The sequence below is a fragment of the Phaseolus vulgaris genome, chromosome 5, assembly GCF_000499845.2.
Source record: "Phaseolus vulgaris cultivar G19833 chromosome 5, P. vulgaris v2.0, whole genome shotgun sequence".
Lineage (NCBI taxonomy): Eukaryota > Viridiplantae > Streptophyta > Magnoliopsida > Fabales > Fabaceae > Phaseolus > Phaseolus vulgaris.
Window position 1 is genome coordinate 393,732 of NC_023755.2, and position 22,100 is coordinate 415,831.

The 22,100-nt window shown below is 32.8% G+C and overlaps 2 protein-coding genes across 6 annotated transcripts; one reads left to right on the forward strand and one right to left on the reverse strand.

Annotated features, from left to right (window-relative positions):
• Positions 1-5,445: 5,445 nt before the first annotated feature.
• On the forward strand, positions 5,446-9,387 carry LOC137834609 (uncharacterized). 2 transcript variants are annotated; one of them, XM_068642679.1, is made up of 2 exons: positions 5,446-5,631; positions 5,769-9,387. In XM_068642679.1, exon 2 carries the CDS (start codon positions 6,263-6,265, stop codon positions 9,221-9,223), a length of 2,961 nt encoding a protein of 986 aa, XP_068498780.1. In that variant the 5' UTR covers positions 5,446-5,631; positions 5,769-6,262; the 3' UTR covers positions 9,224-9,387. The 2 variants fall into 2 exon arrangements, with proteins under 2 accessions (XP_068498780.1, XP_068498781.1); XM_068642680.1 differs by having other exon boundaries at positions 5,453-5,631; positions 5,772-9,387.
• A 2,100-nt stretch (positions 9,388-11,487) lies between these two features.
• On the reverse strand, positions 11,488-19,523 carry LOC137834610 (uncharacterized protein At4g26450). Of its 4 annotated transcripts, XR_011084929.1 has the most exons (5): positions 17,290-19,456; positions 16,930-17,119; positions 16,682-16,752; positions 12,277-12,359; positions 11,488-11,855 (listed from the first exon to the last, which is right to left on the reverse strand). XR_011084929.1 is itself a non-coding variant. In XM_068642682.1 (4 exons), exons 1-4 carry the CDS (start codon positions 19,107-19,109, stop codon positions 11,800-11,802), a joined length of 2,115 nt encoding a protein of 704 aa, XP_068498783.1. In that variant the 5' UTR covers positions 19,110-19,523; the 3' UTR covers positions 11,488-11,799. The 4 variants fall into 4 exon arrangements, 3 of the variants coding, with proteins under 3 accessions (XP_068498783.1, XP_068498784.1, XP_068498782.1); XM_068642682.1 differs by lacking the exon at positions 12,277-12,359 and having other exon boundaries at positions 16,704-16,752; positions 17,290-19,523; XM_068642683.1 differs by lacking the exon at positions 12,277-12,359 and having other exon boundaries at positions 17,290-19,502.
• Between the last annotated feature and the right edge of the window lie 2,577 nt (positions 19,524-22,100).

Here is a 22,100-nt window from a genome sequence, read left to right on the forward strand (position 1 = left end):
TAGGTTCTTATAATCTGTTTGAAGTAAAAATGAACTGTCTTCGGCCTTCACATGTTACATTATTGTTACAATATTAGATATATTCAAATCTGCAGAAACTCAAGGCAAACTGCTGCAGTTATTCAATACTCATAAGAAAACAACTAATTCTGAAAGGATTTGTTTCAGGTCTGAATTATATAGTGTGTTCTGAAAGTTAAATTTTAGTTGTTACTCTGGTTGTTCTGATGACCACCAGATTCTGTAATTAAATAGTTAGCATTGGTTATCCTTTCATAGCAAATGAAAGGAAGTTGACCTCATTCAGTGTATCTAAAATATGCTAAAAATATCTGATTTGCTTTTATATATCAAACCTTTCGTTTAGAATATTATATTAGCAAACAAAAAAAACAGTTTAGTTTTAAAAATCTTGTAAAATATTTTTTTTTTATCAGCAATAAATTAATAAAATTAAATGAGACCCTTAAGGGTGTCTCAACCCTTATACATACCCACTTCTAGTTCAAGTAATGACAGTACATAACAGAGTTAAGGTTTAATTAGACTTAACACTATAGGACTTAAACTGAAGAGGAATCCCAACTCAAGATTCTGATATGAACCAGAAAAAACAGAAAACAAGCCAGTTGTGCCCTGTTTCCCTGTGGTTCAGTTTGCATACACTACAACAAACACTAGTGGTTGTAGTAGCTGCTTCTTGTTACCCATGATACAAGGGCAAGTCTTAGCACAATAGTTTTCAATCTCAAATGGCAGCACAGAGAGACCCTAAAAGTTCTATAGTGGCATAGCATGTAATAAGATGGCTGCTACTCTGACCAAGACTTAGAAGAGAGCACAGTGAGAAGGAAAGACCCATTTCAGAGCGATTGGAAACAGAACAATGTAGGGACAAGATGGGGAGAATGGCAGCAGAGTCACAGTGGCTGGACAGAGTGACATGAATGTTTGATAAAAAGTGGTCACATAGATTAGTGATGACCACAATCCGCAGAAAAAGCTTTTGTTTGAAGCTTTCCAAGTTGGAGAGCCTTAAGTGGTGCAACTTCAACCTCACAAGGAAATGATGAAGTGGTTGAAGATGATGAAGAGGGATATCAGTGATTGCACATTACACACAATTAATATACAAATTATGTTTCTTTAAACTCCTAGTGTTGTATACAGTTTAGAAAACCATTTTTAAGAGTGAGAGAAGCAAATCTAGATCATATATATATATATATATTCTATCTTGCTTCCTTCATATGCTGCAATACCAATTGCTATATTATGATGGATTTTTGGCTGGTCCTCATAATTCGCCATGTTTACACTGATCCTATGAACACAGTGTCAAAGTGCAGTTTTGATAATTCATTTCTGCTAACTTTTTCAATGAGTTCTAACACGAGGTATGAATCAATCTCACAGCATATAATAATAATTCTACACAAATTTGAAATAGAGTGTTTACTCTTCACAGGGAACAACAAAAACCAAACTGAGAAACCTATAAATGAGTATTTATATGAGAAGCTGAATAAACAAAAACCAAAAAGCAAAGATCGAAATCCAACATGAATAAGAAAACCTTAACGAGATAAGAAACAAACCTGAAGAGAGAAAAAGACGTTGGCGCGAGGAATCGTTCGTGAGAGAAAGTCGATTGTGCGAAGGAATTTCAAAGTCAACAAGAAAAAAATGATTTACCCTGTCAAATTGCCTTATTCCAAACACGCCGTTAAGCTGTGTTATAACTTTTTTATAAATAAATATGTTATTTTTATTTATTCGATTTTATTTTTTATATAAAAATAAAAAAATAAAAATATATCATTTATTATATATCAAAATTATGTTGTAATAAATAATATTTAATCATATACAATTAAATATGGTAAGTTTAAAAAGTATGGATAGAATTTTTTAATATGCACACGTTTCCAGTATTTATTAATTTACTTTTTTTGTGTGATTATTTTCTTTGTAAAATTTGTATTGTGAATTTAAAATACTAAAGATAAAGTTAAAATAAATTGCGTAAAAGAAATTGAAAAAACTCAAAAAAAAATATATTGATTTAGATAAATCGTGATGAAAATATATCCACCATTTTACTTGAAACCAGTTTGTATTGAAATTGTGGGGACAACTATTTCATTGTAAAAGTAATACAACTAAAGTCGTATCACTTATTTACGACTTCATGCACTGAAATTATATATGCTTAGCACGACTTCAACTTTACTAAAAATTATTATAATATTGTTTTTTTAAAATAAAATAATTAATTAAATTATTTAAAATATTAAAAATTTGATAAATTTGACAAATTTTTAATATTTTTTAGAAAAGAAATTTAAATAATCATAACTTTTTCATATAAAACTTAGATTGAGACGTGTTAAAAATAAAGTTATTCAAAATAATTTAAAGAATGTCATGGTGAATATTGGAGAAGGATTGGAAATATTATAAATTTAAAAAAATCAATCATTTACTAATAATTTTTTATTTTTTTATAATTTCAATGTATTTTTTTTGTCTATTTTAAACTTTTAGTTTACGTCTTCATTTAGGATTTTATTTTTTATTTTCAAATAGTTTTTTATTTAAAAATAATAAAATATTTCTTAATTTTTAAAAATTTATCAAATTAATGATTTAATTAATTATTTCAGTTTTTTAAAATTAAATAACTTTTTTGCAAAAAAAATTAACAAAAGTTAAAGTCATACATGATACATGAATAGCATGACTTCAATTATTACTTTTAATTCGATGTTCATGATTTAATTGATTTCAAGCAAAATTGTTTAACTGCGATACAATTTCAACTTTTAACTTCCATGAAATTTGTATATCCATGTACGACTAATTCATATGAAACTGTGTCAGCAATTAATAGACTTTAGATTATAAAAAATATATTAAACATATGAAAACACAATTTTAATATATGAAATTATTTTTCAAAGATATTCATAAGTGTTCAATCAATTAATAGATTAACATTGTAAAAGAAATATTAAGCATATCAAAACACAATCTTAACAAATGAAATTGGTTTTCAAAGATATCATAAGTGTTTTCAATCAATTAATAGCGAAAATAACAAGTTGCAAACATTTAGTTAGGTAATACGTTTGTTTTCAATAGTTAAGATACTTTCAACTATTATTATACAGATCGTTCACTCACTTTCTTATAGTTTTCTAGGTTATAAAACCTTAGATTGTAAATGAAAGAAGTATCAAAACACAATTCTAACACATGAAATTGTTTTTCAAAGATATCATAAGTGTTTCAATAAATTAATAGACTAAAATCATAACTTTTATACAAATTGAACATTGAGGTGAAAACTCAAAAGTTAAATTTAGCCACTAGAATAATTAAAAAAAATTCTTTATTTTTATACAACTCAAATATTTTATTAATTCAACTTTATCAACTTAACTTGTTAAAATTGCAACATAATTTACATATCTAAACAACTAAATAAAATTAATTAGATCTCTTTACTTTAATTTATAAAATAATTTAAAAGTTAGATTAAGTTTAAAAAATTATAAATTATTCTTAAGATACTTTATTTATAAATAAAACATATTGATACAAACATATATTAATAAATCTTAATTTATTTCATTTAAATTTCAGTCCAAAACATAAACTCTATGCTTATAAATCCTATGATTAGAGAAAAGATGTGAAATAATCTTAAAATTTTATAAAAACAATAATAAAAATTAGAAAATAAATTAGTAACTAATTAAAACTATAATTTATATACTATAATAATTTTAATATATTTTTTAAATCATCCTTACTAAAATGAAGTACTAGCTTTATTATTGACAGAATATGTTGCAATATAAATTTTACTATTATGAAGATATATAATATCATATGAAATAAAATATTATATTAAGATAACCAAATATTTAATTATTTAAATGTATTTTCAAAACAAAATATGTCATTTAATTAGTTTAAAACAACTAAAAATAAAATATAATACAAATCCATCTTCAAATATAAAAAGAAAATAGTTTTTTATGAAATTATCAGTGTTTGGTTCAGGTTGACCAGTCTTTGGTCCAATTTCCAATAGATTCTCTTCTGAACTACAGTACCATACCAACATAATTATATTCTGCACTTCATATTAGCCAAATCCACTTTTTTTGTTCTTAATATTTTCAAAAGTTTATTTTAAGACAAAATTAAATATAACATTATCACAATGTTATTATAATAAATGTGAATATAAAAAGTGTAAGGACTTTACTAATAAGAATCTGCTACTATTTAAATCTTAAATTCAACACTTTGTAAAGAAAAATTAAAAGTTAAAAAAATTACATTAAATAAAGAAGCTGACTAAAGCAAAGAAATTGTATTTTACATATAAAAAAAGATATTTGAGATTGAAATATAATATATAAATTTAATTACAATAAAGCATTTTGATTTAAAAATAAAAGCAAATAGAATTATAATAAGTTAAAGAACAAAGTATGTTATATAAAAAAAATTGAACTTGTTTGATTATGTTAAATAAATCATGTCACTCAATTATTTCTATTTTAGATAATATTTAGAAAATAAGTCAGATTGATTTAAGTCACCAACTCAGTGTGCTTATTCAGCAGTCTAATGTATTTTTATAATTAAAATTAAAATAAAAATAATTTTTTTATTATAGCTTTTATGTTAGGTGTCATGTAATTTGTCATTTCAGTAAAGTTGATACATCAAATAACAATAATTATCTATTATCACCTAAAAAATATATTATTAAAAAAATAAAAAAATATGGATAGATTAGACCAAAACACATATGTTAACAAAAATTATATCTATGTAAACTATACTTAAAAAATTCTAAGAACAAAATAGATGAAAGTCTGATATACCAATGAAATAATTTTCTATGAAATAAATTTTAAATTAATAACTTATCAACATACACTTTTTCTTCACAAAACAAAATAATATGAGTAAACATAAATCTAATTTTTCAAATAAATATGATTTTTCTTATGGTGTTATATTATAATTTAAGTGGAAGCATTAATTAATGAATTAGAAACTTTAAATAGGTGAGTTAGATGAATTTGTGATTAAAACAAATGTAATGTAGAAACTTTGGTGTTTGTGCAGCTGAAAACTTTAACTGCAAGTGTTTTGATTTACAGCATGTGAAGATACAGGGCCAAGTGAATAAGACAAAATGAAAAATTGCACTATTCTGCATTAAACTATTAGCATTGATTCTCTCATGAAAAGAGCTAATAGTATTGAAATACTACACCATACTTGCTTTTCTTTTCCTTGTTCTGCTTGAGTCAGTCACCATTACAATACTTGTTCAGTGCTTATTTAATTATTATGAGTCCATTTGTTTTGGCAGAGAAATCAATATTATATAATAATCAATTCAAACTTGGGAGAATCCAATCCCATGTTAGATACTCTGCACATCTTCATGAAGGAGAGAGAAAGGGTACCCTGGACTTTGACAAGGGCCATTTCTTCTCTCCCTTTCAAAGGGTATCCTGAACTTGAAGTTGAAGCAGACACAAAGAAGTAAAGGGCATTAGCATTTTTGGTTTTTCAGCAAATGGTAGGAAAAATAAGGTAACTTCATTGTCTTCAGAGCAGAAGCTTTAGCATTATCATCAAATAAGAATGGCTTAGTGAAGTGATAGTCACTTTGATTTTTAGTAGACTTACATTTTATGTGCTGATATTGATGCTGTTTCCTTGCCACACAGTAGTAGCTTGGTCAAAACTGGAAGCTGAAACTCATCTCCCCAATTTGACATTAAAGCAAACAGTTTGGATGCTTCACAACTCACACCACAACAATCAGTACTGGCTGTACAAGTGCTATTTTTTCAGTACAACACACAGCTTCAGATGCTAGAATCCAAGTGATGAGTTTGTTTACCACATGCAGAACTCTTGTGTCTTAGCATTTTACTGTTGGATTGCATTTATGTTTCCAGGACCAAACAAATGCTGTAGGGTCACAATCAGAGTCACACAGATACATTATTCAAGTCTTGGGTATTCCAGCAGCTAATAATAGCTTCTTAAGACCTACCTATGCCCCACATAAACAATAGAGGAGCCTTTGCTAATTATTAAGAAAAAAATGTTGCAGAGTTTAGAGTGTAGTGTAACATGCTATGTACATCTATAGTGAGATCTAGCCTAAAAGTCACTACAGCTGCCTTTGTTAGCCATCTTTGAAGAGTTGTTATTCATGGAAAGTGAAAGAGAGGACAAGAACAAAGGCACCGATTCAACACACACTGCCATCTCTAGCACACTTAAAATCAAGATTGTGAGCTGCAGCAAACAAGGTGGAGAGAGTTTAGACAACTCAAACTTGCCTTCACCAAACATAAACAATGCCATAGAGTCATCACCTTATGGTTCTCCTCTTGTGTCACCACCTTCATCAGCATTTGTTTCAGCATTGCAGTCTCCATATATATCTCCAAGGGCCATTATACCAGACCTACCTAATGGATCTCCTTTGGAAAACCAACCACCACTACTAACAACAACCACTTCCACCACCAACCCTTCCACCCCTGAAGATGTACCAAGCAGTTCCTACACTCCCCCTTCAGATCAATATGAGTTCTCTGATGCTGACACAAAGCTCAAATATGTGACATGTGTTCCTGAACAGGCTCCTCCACGCATCTCATTCTCATTTCCAGTCCCTAGAATTTCCTTCGCAAAAGGCCCTATCTCACCAGCTACCAATGCCAAACTCAGAAGCTGTGATGTCTACATTGGATTCCATGGCCAGAACCCCAACTTGGTGCGCTTCTGCAGGTGGCTTAAGTCTGAGCTTGAGCTTCAAGGGATCGATTGCATGCTTGCTGATAGAGCAAAGTACTCAGACAATCAGAGCCATGAGATTGCTGATGGAGTCATTTGCTCAGTGGCTTTTGGAGTGGTGGTTGTTACAAGTTCCAGCTTTCTCAACCATTTTAGCATGGAGGAGGTGAGATTCTTTGCTCAAAAGAAGAACTTGATTCCTCTCTTGTTTGACACAGGACCTGCAGAGATTATGGCTCTTCTTAACTGCAAATCAATTGACAAAGAATGTAAAGAGGCAATAGATGGACTTATGAAGTGCAATGAATTCAATCTAGAGGCTAATGATGGTAATTGGCGAAGCTGCATAGCGAAAGCTGCGGGTATTTTAAGAGCAAGACTTGGTAGGAAGAATGCTGAGCAGAAGGATAATATGCAAGGACTTGAGAATTTACCCTTTCCAAGGAACACATACTTTGTAGGAAGAGAGAAGGAGATTATGGAGATTGAGGGTCTTTTTTTTGGTCGAGGGAGTTGCATGGAAGTCCAAGATCATTGTAGGGCAATCACCAAAGGAGAAGCTAGTGGAAGTGGACAATCTGAAGGTCTTGCAGATGAGGAAAGTGAACCAGTGATAGGTAGGTGTGGGAGGTATATTAGTCTAGAGATGGGGAGAAGCAAAGAACCAACTTTAGAGGCTTGGGTAGAACCGATCATAGGAAACAACTCTTTGAAGAGGTTGAAGAATAAGAAATCAAAGAGTGGAAACTACAAGAGCATGTGTAGCAGTGTGATTTGCATTAATGGGGTTTCTGGGATTGGAAAGTCAGAGCTGGCACTAGAATTTGCTCAAAGATATCACCAGAGGTACAAAATGGTCTTGTGGGTTGGTGGTGAAGCCAGGTATCTGAGGCAGAACATATTGAACTTGTCTCTCAATTTGGGATTGGATGTTGGTGCTGATTCTGAAACCGAAAGGGGTAGGATTCGTAGCTTTGAGGATCAAGAATTTGAGGCATTCAAGAGAGTGAAGAGGGAACTGTTTGGTGAAACTCCTTACTTGTTGATAATTGACAATCTTGAAACAGAAGTCGAATGGTGGGAAGGGAAGGATCTGTATGACTTGATACCAAGAAACACAGGAGGCACACATGTGATTGTTACTACTAGATTGTCCAAAGTAATGAGCTATGATACCATTCAGCTTCCACCTTTGCCATTATCTGATGCAATGATTCTGATGATAGGAAGAAAAAAGAAAGAGTATTCGGCAGATGAAATAGACTTGCTTGAAAAATTCAATGAGAAACTTGGAAGGTTGAGCTTTGGTTTGTGGATGATTGGTTCACTGTTGGCCGAACTTTCAATAGGGCCTTCTTGTCTCTATGAGGCCATTAACCAGGTGCCACTCAATGAAGATTCAAACTCTTCCTATATGAGCATTGCAGAAGGGCAATGGTGCAAGAGCAACCCTTTTCTCGTGAAGACCCTTCTCTTTTGTTTGGAAACTTTGGAGAAAACTAAAGCTAAAGGGAACCTCTTGGCCATAAGAATGCTGCTTGTAAGTGGCTGGTTTTCCCCCTCTCCCATTTCAGCCAGTTTATTAGCTAATGCAGCAAAGAGTATTCCTACAGTGGAAAGCCGTTTCAAGAAGTGGACCAAATCTCTGAGCCTAGCAACCAGTTGTTTATCACCACGGACATGGAAAAATGAAGAAGATTCAGCAATGGTTCTTGTGAAAATGGGATTGGCTAGGAGGGCCAATCAACATGATGGATGTTGGCTTCATTTCCACCCCATAACACAAGCATTTTCCAAAAGAAAAGGTGGTTTGCAATATGCCAAGGCTGCAATTCAAGGAGTGAGGAAAATGGGGAGTCAAGTTAACTCAGATCACTTGTGGGCCTCAGCTTTCCTTGTATTTGGGTTCAAATCTGAGCCCCCCCTGGTGCAGCTGAAGGCAATTGACATGGTTGTGTACATCAAGAGAACAGCTCTCCCTCTAGCAATTCAAGCCTTCACCACTTTCTCAAGATGCAATTCATCCTTGGAGCTCTTGAGGGTGTGCACCAATGCACTGGAGGAAGTTGAGAAGTCTTTTGTGTCTCAAATCCAAGATTGGTCTTCCCATGGTTCAGTTTGTTGGAAAAGGAGGCTGCAAAGAGGCCAAAAAGTGGATGAATATGTGTGGCAGGATGTGACCTTGTTGAAGGCAACACTGCTGGAGACAAGAGCAAAGTTGCTAGCAAGAGGGGGGCATCTAGACAGTGCCAAGGAACTGTGCAGAACATGCATCAGTATCAGAACTGTGATGCTTGGCCATAACCATGCACACACCTTGGCTGCTCAAGACACATTGGCAAGGTTGGTGAGAATGAGGAGCAAGATATGAGATTATGTTTGTTGTGTCATCTCTTTTACTGTTAAAACTTCATACAATCAACACCTGCAGTGAAGTTGTGTAAATGTTACTGTGGCAATAAGCATTACTGTGCATGAATGTACTTCTAATGTTCCTTGTCTGCCTCAGAAAAAAAAACCATTACTGTGGCAAAATGTTAGTCTTTACTGTAATGTTGGAGAAAACTATAGTCCAATGGAAAATTTAATACTTGTTTTAAAGTTATCACATTAATTTTGAAAACTAAAAAAAAAAAAAAAAAAGTGTTGTCATCATCTTACCATCTCTTTAATCCAAATTTTTAAAAACCATGTATGAATAATTATTAATATATATTTAGTAATCAAACCAAATTAATAGTGACTAGTTGTGTTTAGAAAAAGTGATAGTATTTTACTTTTTTTAGGGAACAAAATGGTGTTTTATCTATTTTTGAAAATTTTCTAGCACTACACTTAGTATGTGTAATGTGTTGAAATCATAGTCAATCTTCAATGATCTAAGGCTGTAAATATTTAGAAAAACTAAATATTTGTCAATTGATTTGTAATGTTTAGAAAAAAAAGGTAGTTAAAAAGCTAATTAGAACTATCAAATTAGTTGAAAAAATTTGAGAAACTAATTTATAGTTTACAGTTACTAAATTAGTTTATTGAGCTATAAAAATTAGATAAAAAATAATTATTGGAGTAGTTGTTAAATATAAAATAATTAAAACAAACATGTTTATATGTTATATTAATATAAATTCTAATTTTGATTAATAAAAATATATTCTAGACTATTTATAATTTAATTTAATTTTAAACTGTAGTTTTTCTTTTAGTTCAATTATGTTAATTTCATTTTTACTTTCAATTATTATATTTTTATATTGTGTATTTTACTATTACCACGTCTTAAAAATTCTTAAATTTTAAATAAAGTAAAAATGACATTTAAGTAAAGATCATACTTTCACAGTACTAAAAGTAAATAAAAATAATAATGTAAATAGTGCAATGATTGCAATATTAAATTTTTTGAAAATAGAAATAAAATAAAATAAATTTTTTATCTATTAATATCAATATCTTGAAGTATAATGTTTAAATAATAAAATAAATAAATATCCTAAATAATGTAATTGTTAAAATAAACAATACAATATACAAATAACCAACAAAAACGATTAAAAAATATAAAAAATTATTATTATCTTGAAGGTACAATGTGGAAATAATAAATATTATAATAGTGAAAAAGATTATGTAATATAGAAATATTAAAAGATAAATTCATTACCTTTCATTGTCTATGTTATCAATAAAAGAATAAAAATGAAATAAATTTCTACCTTATGGTTACCTTACGAAAAAATTAAAAAATAAAATAAATTTTATATTATGATTTGTACAAGTTCGAAATCTTGTATTCACGTAGGAATTAAAATATTTCTAAAATAACTTTCAATTTTCACCTTATTTTATTTTTAACTAAAAAAATAAAAATAAATCAAAGAATGAAAAATGTCTATCAAACATTATTTAAAAAAATAATATTTTTGATATTAATCACATGAATACTATTTTAAATATAATTAAATCTGCCAGACACCCCCAAGTAAGCTTCCCATCCTAGAAAGGAAGGGTGATTTATTCATAAAGCTTTAGAATATCAACATTTTTTTTCCTGTGTGAAAGAATTTCAAAAGTGTCTTATTCATTTCAACAATGTTAATCAAAATAAACAATTCCAACCTCTTTTTTTTCCTAAATTTATTTGTCACTTTAGAGTACATCAACCACTCATTGATATTTTCTAATAATGCCTTAATTTATTCATATCTTAGTGAACAATACATTAAATATAGAACAGATTGTGTAATAAACAAAGAGTTGTTGCATGCCCAATAGGAGAATGCTGAGATATAGTGAAAAAATGATTAGTAGATTTCACCCTTTTAAGATTATGGTTTATTTGTTTTTAATAAAATAACTATATTTTTTTATGTGTTTGTCTAATTTATTTATTTTAAAAACAAATAGTTTTTTTTCTTTTAAAAAGCAAATGATAAATAATCCTTTTAATGTTACATAACTATTTAAAAATCATTTACACCAAACAAACCAATTTATTTATACTTTCACTCATTCATTCCATTTCACTTAAACTAAAATAAACAATAAACAATTTTTATGAGCACGCATATGTAACAGAAGCTTTATATTTTGAATACTCACCTTTGAATCTATGGAAGAAACTGGAGAAGAATGTGAATTCAAAGCCATTGTATTAAATAATGGCCAGATAAAATGTGTTACAATGAAATATTTTACAATTTTGCATCATTAGACACAATTCTCCCCTAATAACCTAGCAGTGGCAGAGGCATTAAAAAGAGATAGTAGAATTCAGCTTACATATGACAGTACATAATTCCAAACAGGAGACAAATCATGAAAATGAAAAAAGAAAAACAAAGCAGCATTTCATTTTTGTATAAAGCTGATGACTAAGAACCATGGTTGACTAGTACTAAACATACCACTACATAATGTCTCCTGAAAGGACTCTGTGACCACTCATCAAAAGTGCTTCTGATAATCCTGTGATGGAGGTTGCTCCCATGGCCGCAGAAAACCTACACAGAGAGCAATCAGTTTAGGTACATTGCAAATGTCAAATCTGCACACAAATGTTTTTATATTATTGTTTTATAAATTCTACAACTTAATAATAACATCACATAAAGCTCTCCATAATCAATTATGTTTCAATTCTTCATTCTGCCCATGCTTTAAGTAACAATAAGCTATGTTTTAACTTTTAATGCACTCTCATACACCCCACAAAGAACATGCAGAAAAGATTATTCTACGATTCACTTGCTCACTTGTTAAATTTGTCCAAACATTTCCCAACATAGCCGTTGAAGTTTTAGGACAGGGAAGGAGAACAAGAAAGTCCTCAGTAAACTAAAGCTTACTATGCCGTAAGCTTGTTAAAATTAGAAATATATAGATGAAAGAAAGTAATCCTTGAATAGATGAAGGTTTCATTACCCACACATCCTCTCTTCTGAGACCAAAACCAAGTCCCAACAGCTGAACAGGCAAAGCTTCAACACATGGCCATCATCATTTTGCTAAACAAACGACTCACTTAAGAATATATATGAATCTTTAGGGAAACAAAAAATGATTTTATAGATGGATTACCATCTTGAGTTTTCCTCAAGTTGGAACATATAAATCATATGCAAGGCACATGTAAGTCATATGTATCGAACTTGTTATAAACGTAGATAATCCAAGGATCACCGAATGACTAGTAAGATATCTTGTTAGTTATTTAAATGACAAAAAAGCAAACAATTATGAGACAATATCTATATCATGAAAAGGCTACCTACCTCTGTTTGTTTGGTTGGTCCTTGCAGAGAAAATAGTTTACCTTGCATAGATGCATGCAGGGCTACTTGATTGTCAGTTGATCAATAGTTTTAGACAACAGAGTTCACATGTTGCCAATGCAATTGCTCAATAATTAATATTCTATATCTGAAATTGACAAGGCAATCAGACCCGGATTCATAGTTTTCCAATATACAAGATTGCCTCCAAAGTACCCTATAGTTATACACACATATATATTTGAAGGAGATCTGGAAAATATATAGAAATCCTTCTCCTAGTGGTTTTAATGAGAATCACATCATCCCAATGGCTGTTACACGGTGCCTGATGAAAAAAATACATCATGATCACACCAAAGAAGATCTGGTCACACGATAGAGCTAGCTCAAATGCCACCTAGTTTCTAGCAATGACTCCCTTTAGATAGAAACATGACATTAGGATCACAATCATATAAACATATAGTCAGTTTGTCATTTCAGTATCCTCAAGTACGTCTAGTCCATATTTTCTACACGAGATTGCAACACCAGTAATACTGAACCACTTCAATACCCAATCATGAAAAGAAATGTGCTTTCCTGTTGGCAGATATTTTCCTTATCACAATCTGCGATCACATTGTGACATCACCCACATAGACCGCCAAATAGATCTTGGTGGTCTCTGTAAATCATCTCAAACTTCTGAATGGTTATGTTAAATCTCCCCGATCATGGCTAAAATGCTGTCATCAAATACAAGGAGCATTACGCAGTCGGCAGACTAAATTCCAAACTTATGGTGTTTTCTTCGTATAAACCTCTCTAGCAATTTATAACAAGTTGTGAGTGCAGACAATTTCCCGTGGCAGCAACAAAGAGAAAGAGATAGACATAAAAACTTTACCTATAAGGTCAGAAGGTATCACCTTAATCTAACCCACACATCTTTGTCTAGCAATGAACAATCAAACCATGCTTTGAGAAAACCAATCCGGCCACTTGGCCAACTTTAAGTGTGTATGCACAGAAACAGCCAAACGTATATTTGGAAAAAGATCAAAGAACCAGCCACCAAGTGACAGTAGAACACAAAGAAATCATCTTGTTTAATCCACCATTCTTTTTGCAATCCACAATGGTACAAAGCCTTATAAGTAATATTGGTATAGAGACAGGATGAAAATAAGTGCCCAAAGTATAGTAGGGTGAAGATAGAAACGGTGACTCAAAATCATCCATGCAATTCAGACCAGGAGTGGAACAAATAACTTTGCAATAGGAAACAGAAAAACTGGTTACTATAGATGGGATTGTGCAAGGTAACAGAATTGGAGAAAGAGAGTAAACAGGTGCTTTAAGAGGTCTGGCAAGAGGATTAGGATGTGAGCAACAACAATAAAAACCTGAACTCTGCAGAAGAACCAGTCAAGGGAACATGAAAAACCTCATACAAAGGGAATGCTCAGTAAAACTTTTGAAGAAGGTTACATCTGCATCAAATAGGTAGCCGTTTGGGAAAACAAAAATATCCTTTTTGAAGCCAAGTGTAGTCCTAGAACATAAATTTGTGAGCTTTGGCATAAACTTTGTCCTGTCCAGGGTCAAGATCAAGAACAAAGCACGTGCAGGTGCAGCTAAACCCACAAAGGGAAGAGAAATACATGAGTGTAGAAAAAGGGTAATCTGGTTTAGTAAAACCAAAGGGGGCTAGCAATTAAGTAGCACACAATGAGAACTGCATCCCCCACCATAAAATCTCAAAAGAACATTTCTGCGAAGGGCCAAAATATGAGCATTATTTTAATTAACAGTCTTTACACTTTACAATGCAATTTTGCTGAGGGTTGTGATTGCATGAAGATTGATGAAGTATGCCTGCCCTATGAGGTCAAAAAGTTGTAAACAAAGCAGAAAATTATTCATGGCCAAATCAAAACAGAGAAGATATATCAAGGAATAAATTTGATTGTGAAAGTACAAAAGGATTCATATATAGAAAGCAGTTCAAATATTTTTATTATGATTATGATAACCTAGTGCAACAAGAATAATCATCAATGAATATCAAAATACTATAATTCTAATATTAAAAAAACTCAAGTCTTACATTGACTAAAAATACTGCCCGATAAGAGCTTATAAGGTCAGGCACCCCTCTCATTTTACAAACCAAATTTGTAGGATAAGTTAAACTTAATTTAAGACAGTATCAAATCTTATTCTAGATTTATTATTGGATCATCTACCATATCATCTACTCACTACAGAAGCAACTCAACTAGGATTGCTGATACTAGAGTTAACTAGTTCAAAAGGAGGAGCAACTCAATGATCAATGCAAAATGAAAATATTGGAATTTGTGGCAGTTTTCTATTTAGCAGAAACCAACAGTAATCAGTGTGACTAAACTGAGACAGAATTGATTATTTCCTAAGGAGCCACAAACAACTATTCCGTACATGATTAACCCATTGAGAAAAAAATGGCAAAAGCAGGAATTAATGAATCTGTAGGAAGATATATAGTGGTATGTAAGGTGAGAGATGTAAGTGGGGTGGGGGGCGGATCCAATGATGAATCAGAAGGGACGCATAACAAGAGGGGGGATTCTTCTACGAAGGTAATGGCATGATTGCCCAAAATCTAATGGTGAATAGGAGGTTCTAGGCATGAGAGAAGCATCAATAACTTGTCATATTTTTCATATCATAAGCTTTGGTATCATGTCAGCACTGACAGCTGACAAGAAACACCTAATGAGTTTCTTTGGCACCAACAACCGTAATCTAGCCTAAGTACAGATTTGAACAACCACGTAAAAACATTGAAAATAACAAGTACATAAGGTATATTATGCCCAAAAGCATCTTGTTGATGCCTAGGAGTCCTATCAGAATGTCAATTAACTGTCTTTTTATCATAGATAACACCCAAACCACGCATTCATTTAATCCATCAAGCTTGAATCTTATGGCATGTATCTCCCTTCATTTTTCCATTGTTCTATATGATGAACTCTAGATATGTAAACCATGTGATTTGCAGTATTGTACATCCAAGATCAGACATTGTCTTATGTTTTCACCCTAGTTGTCTAACCCTCTCACGTATCCTTGATTGCTCAAATATATACAACACGAAGTCCTTTTCTTTTTCTATGGCTTTCTGCAATACCTTTCTCAGCAAATCAGCATCATATATATGCTTTTATCCAAATCAATGAAGACCATATGTAAGACTTTGTATTTCTCCAATATTAATCCACTAAACATTATAAAAGGTTCTTTTGTTCTTTTGCTTTTGCAAGGAGTGTCCCCCACCAAGTCTAGGTCCTAATCTGCTATGGAGTGAAGAAGGCAAAAGGTAGACCCCTCCCAACTAGGTTTGCACCAATTGCAAGTGTATAACAGGCTATCATGAATTGAATGCTATGATAACACACATGATTCTCCATTACAAATAAGGAAAGGAAAGAAAAATAAAAAATAATCCATAAACTAAAGCTATACAATATTTCCATATTTGCACAATGAAATCTTCATCCCAATGGTTATCACAACATTTTCCTATTCACACAATCATATCTTCAACGACAATCAAACCCCAACCTCTTTCTTTAAGGAGTAAAAACCTCTGACACTCACGCCAACTTGGGTTTTATTATTATTTTGTCTCCATCCTTAATTATAAGACATTGTTTTGAAATTTTGTCTTATTAACAAAACTCGTTTTTAATTGTACCCAGTAGTGTAAATCTCACTTGTTTTATAAATAGGGATCCAAGTACTTAACTTTACAACATTTTATTAGCCTTTGTAATCTTGTTAAACAATTTTCTAAGCCAACTAATACTTTCCTTATCTAGACCCTTCTATACATTCTACAGTTCAAGAAAACAGCTATGTCTTTATTAATATAGAACAAATTAATAGATAGTTATATCTAAACCACGTCAAAAGTCCAATTAGTATTAGTACGTTAACCTACCCAATCACCACCCACGACTGCAGCATCAAATATCCACTTAAAGGAATTACAGGTACTTTTAACAAATAGGAAAACAAACCATTAATAAAAATCTGGCATACTTAATTCTCCGAGCGACATATATATTGAATCATCCTCAGCAAGTGTCCCCTGGAACCAAGAAGAATGTATTATGTGGAAATCATCAATTATGATTATTAATAAATATCTTATCAGGACAAAGAATCATTTAGTAGATAAAAAAGGCATACAGCAGCCATCAAGTCAGCAAATGCTGTTAAAAGGACTGGTATAAAAATATATCTAGATTTGAAGGTAGCATCGTACCGTTCCACCATGAAGGCCCATTTCGTTGTGCACAGAGTTTATGTCACCAGGTACTGAAGAACAGTTAGTGAAATCTGACCCAAGCAACTCTGATATCATAAGCCCGTATCCATCCTGAACATCATGTATGTCAGCAGCATTTTGAGCATGGTTGGGAAAACCTTCAAGGCCAGGAAACATAGTCTCTGTCCTGTGATTTCAAAGACAACATATTACAAACAGTTGCAGGGTAAATGAAGGATGTTTAAAACTACATGCTCCAACGGTATTTTCACCAAGTAACTGAAAAAAACAGTGTTAAATAGGAAGTTGGAAAGCTAACATAAAACTTGAGGAGGGAAGGAAGTAGGAAAAACATACTTTCTATCAATATTGTCAATTGACTTTTCTTCTTGAATCGAATCATTTTCTAAATCAATTACTTCAATCTCTTTGCCATTCGTTGCATGAGTATTGAATTTGCCTGATACACTAGTATGACTCATGCTCAGATCTATGTCAATTGGCACAGCTTTCTTTGCTTCAGAGACCGAGGGGGGATAAATAAGAACTGGGTGATCAACATGACTTTCATGCACTTCAGACGCTTCAATGAGATTCAGATCACAGGTTCTAAACGAACTTGGCAACGAAGGCTTCTCATCTGAACACTGAAGAAAGGGTCTGTCTCCACCTACTGTGAACTGAGAACCACTACCCATCAGGCTCCCCTGATCAGAAGTCATAGTAACTTTGTCAATATGTGAAATTCCATCTTCTACCTGGCCCTCTTTCACTTCAATTGGATTACCATGCAAAAAGTAACCCCCGGTCTTAGGAACGAGGGAAGGCAGCCATTCCCTCAGTCTCTTGCTGTCCTCCCTCACATCATCATCAACATCTTCCGCGACCCGCTTTTGACCCTGTTCCCCAGCCAAGGTACTGCAAACTCCATACCCCGGTAGTGTAGCACTAGACTCTTGGTTGTTATCCTGAATAAAGCCCCTATCCTGACCAGACTGACATCCTAATTCTTTCACATCCTCAACTTTAGACACAGGATCTAATTCTCTCACATCCTCAGCTTTAGACACAGCATCCAATTCTCTCACATCCTCAGCAATACAAACAGGTTCTACCTCGGCAACATCCGCATCAACATGAACCATATCATAACTTTTCTCACCTAGTAACTCAACCGATGAGGAGCCTTTAACAGACTCATTTTCAGCCAAGACTTCCTCAGCTGAGTCAGCTCCTTGAAGATCCCCAACATCATGTGCACTCCCAGTACCATCTCCATTGTTCCCAGCTTTCAAATTCTTGCGTGTAATCGAAGAGCGCGTCCTGGTGGGGACCTTCACAGACTTGCACAGTGAAACCAGATCAGCAAAAGCCCCACCAGAGCTACTATTCTCCTGATCACTCAACTGAGCAGACACATTCCTCAATCTCTCACTATCGTCATCGCCAGCACCACCTTCCTTCACCTCCTTAACCCCAACACTCACACTCTCCAAATCATTACCAACACCAACCCCCATATCCACATCACACACATCTTTCCCTGCACCACTCTGCTTCATCTCCACCAATTCAGCACTCACCCTCTCCTTATCCCTGTCCTTATCGTTCAAAACACCACCATCCTCACTTCTGAGCGAAAATTCATTCGAATTTGATTTTACCAAAGCATCGTCACTAGTATTCTGGTGCTGGTGCTGGTGCTGATGCTGGTGCTGGAACTGGTGCTGGTCCTCCTCATCCTGATGTCTAGCACTAAATCCACCAATTTCATAATCATCATCCTCACCATCCCTAACATCGTTAGCTACGCGACCAGACCAAGATCCATTCCTCCTATAATCCCTCCCCAAATCCATCCCATTGCTCCTGCTGAAGCTCCCTCTCCTCCTCCCCTTCTGCCCAAACTCATCAAACCCCAATTTCCTCCTCCCATCCGCGCTCCCAAGCCTCGCCAGCGCCGACGGCCGCCCGCCACCCTCCACAGGAGCCTTCTGGTTCTGCCACTTCGCCGGCAACGCGTTGGGCGGCAGCAGCCCCTGGGAAACCAAATACTCCGCCGCAAGCCGCCCCGCCTCCACGAAAATATCCCCTCTCCGCCCTCTCCCCAGCCCTCCCTCCCGCTGCCGGTACTCCGACGCATAAAACCCTCGCGGACTCCGTTGCCGAGCCTGCATAGCGACCTTTACTCTCTCCCCTTTCTCTCCGCGCGATCAGATCAAGCCAATTCAAATTCCTGAGCTCACAATCTCCAATCTCTGAGCCATAGAACAAGAAATCAAGGTTGACGGAATCGAATGGAGGAGCTAGGTTTGAGGTTGTTGTCGATGAATTGGATTTTGCAGAAGACGAAGCTATGATCGGAGGTGAATTGAAAAAATTGAATGATCGAAAAGGAACGTTGAATCATCACTACTCATTGTGTGTTGTTGCAATTTCCTTTGTTTCTGAAACGCCACTGCCCTAACTAACTCAATTTCATGCTTCCAACATTAATTCGCTATTTCTTCATACCTATATATACCAATCACTCATGTCTTCTGCGTCTTTTTGCTTTCAAAAATCAAAGTGCTTTTTTTGTAGGACCCATTACCTACAATAATAATAATATCTACTTTTAAATTAGGTGATAAAAATAACTCGAATTTTCTTGAAATTGATTTTTTTATCATTACTTAATAATTAACTATATTAATTTCCTTAATATCGATTTATAATTTAAAAATATAAATTTACTTATGATTCATTCAATCTTATTCATTCATTTAAGTATTTATATTTTGGTATGTTTTTACTAACGTGAGCGTTAGAAAATTTTATATAAATAGTTTGGCGTTTTATCAACAAAGTAATCATTTAATAGAGGAATCAACTTGTTTAAAAGTTTGATTATTTATCTTAGATGATTTTAGCTTAGTTTCAATAAGAACATTTAGCGTTAATTTTAGGGTTGGGTAGAATTGTTATCATACCATACCACAAGGCTTATGATACTCCTTAGAAGTGAGACTTTCACGTTAATATTATCATATCATGAGACAGACTCATCTTTGCTCGGGTTGATGATTGTAAACTAATGAACACATGTTTGCTCTCCCTTCAACACATCACTCAAGGATATCGAGCATTTTGGTTGTTGCTGAGTGATTTTTGGTTGTTGCCATCATACTTTTCTCTATACTTACCATTATAGTGGACATATGTTTCAAGTAATGCTACAACAAAGTGTGATTAATCATGTTTTAAAACTTGGTTATACATATGTTCAAACATGATTTAGTCTTTGACCATATGGAGTTTGGAACATTATCATGTGAAGAATGGTTGTGTTTGACTTTGTATAATTTATTTTAATGAAATGAATAAATTGTGGTAATACTAGTAGATGGAAATTTTTGGATGGATAACATATATTGGTTACACATATATGAGTTGGAATACTAATTATAGTATAATTTTAATTTTTATGTGACTATTGTGAAGATTTGGTTCAATAAAAATCTATGTTCAAAGATTCCTATAACGTCTCGGGTTGGAGTGTCTAGTGGTACGAAACCATTTGTTTTGACCAAAGCTTATGGCTAGATCGTCTGGTGTATTAGTTTAACTTCCAACATCAGTTGGCGTTTCCAGCTCCTAACTGAATCATTGTGTATGTGACTCTACAACTGTTTGACACATCATTTTGAAAGTTAGTAAGATGGTTTAACCGTATAAATAAGACCTTATAATGAACATTTATCTTTAACTTAGAGTTGAGAATTATTAGTGAGATAAACTTTGTGTTGTGATCTTAAATTCTTTTTTAATTAATTTCTGACCATAGATTGAATTTCAGTTGAATCACATAAATTTCTCTGTGTGATTCTTTGTTTACTTTTCTTATTTACATTCTGTTTGTTCATGTGGTTTCTTTCATGATCGTCTGACATTTGTGAGTGATAAATAGTCCAGTAAATTTGTGTCGATTTCCTTACAACTATTTTGCAAATACATCTGAGGCATACATGTAAGATGATGTATATTACAAAAGTTAATAAAAAGTTAACAAGTACCCAAAAGCAGCAAATTATGGTAACACCATTTAAGTGGTTAATGAGTATGGGTGAAGAGTGAAAATGTGTCTCCATTGTTGTGGGAATTATGTAGTAGGCAAAAAGGATTGAGTTTAGAATAAAAAAATGAAACAATGCATTACACCCTATTATGTGTGTTTTTCAAAGAAATCTCCCCTTCTTAAATTTCTTTCCAAAACTTTTTTAAGACTGAAAAAACATAATGCAATTATAATGGAAACAAGATTGATACAAGAATGTGTTTCAGTATAATTAAAGGAAGATAAACAAAAGAAGGAAGATAAACATAAAAAAAAGACAGCACAAAAGATTTTATAGTGGTCCAAATCAACAAGATCTTACATCTAGTTTCAACAATTCAATCTTAGAATTTTTTGTTCCACTAACTTCACAAAGTTAACAATCATGAACATGAAAATCAACACTATCAACTCTTATTGCATAAGAGGGCACAAACTTATCAACTCTTAATCGCCAAGAACAAAACACTAGAACAATCTACTTACAACAACAAAGAAAAATCAGAAAAATGTTACTACAATTTCACAGCAAAAGCACACAATATTCAACAATTGCACAACCTTGATTTAAAAATCTTAAGAATACAAATGAATGTGAAAAATAGGTAGAAAAATATGTTAATATTGCGTCTAATCGTAAAGGTATTATGGTAAATCATTAAACCAAGTACTCTATTTATAGAGTTTTGAAAACACAAATTAAAGAATGATATTGTCGTTTTTAATCAATTATATAAGCTATTAATCAATTATTCTTTTAAAAAATATTTTAAACATTTTTTAGTTTAATTAACCGAGACACATTTTAATTGATTAAATTGTTTAGATCAAGTTTTCCAACTTTATGCTTTAATTGATTAAATATCAGATAATCGATTACCCTCTTTTAAAGCTTATGAATAACAATTTAATCCATTAGTAAAAAACATAGTCAATTATTATGCTCTTAAAACTACAATAGCTTCGTCTTCATCATAAAAAATATATTAAAGTGATTAGCTAAATGATGTAATTGATAGATAATATGTTAATCCATCTTAAATATTAGTTATGCAAATTAACATTCATAGAA

Coding starts and splice junctions, on each gene's coding strand:
- LOC137834609 (XM_068642679.1), top strand. CDS start 6,263: ATGGAAAGTGAAAGAGAGGACAAGAACAAAGGCACCGATTCAACACAC.
- LOC137834610 (XM_068642681.1), bottom strand. CDS start 19,109: ATGCAGGCTCGGCAACGGAGTCCGCGAGGGTTTTATGCGTCGGAGTAC. Junction 17,120..17,289: donor ATTGACAATATTGATAGAAA/GTATGTTTTTCC, acceptor TTGAAATCACAG/GACAGAGACTATGTTTCCTG. Junction 11,856..16,929: donor TGGGCCTTCATGGTGGAACG/GTACGATGCTAC, acceptor CTCTCTGTGTAG/GTTTTCTGCGGCCATGGGAG.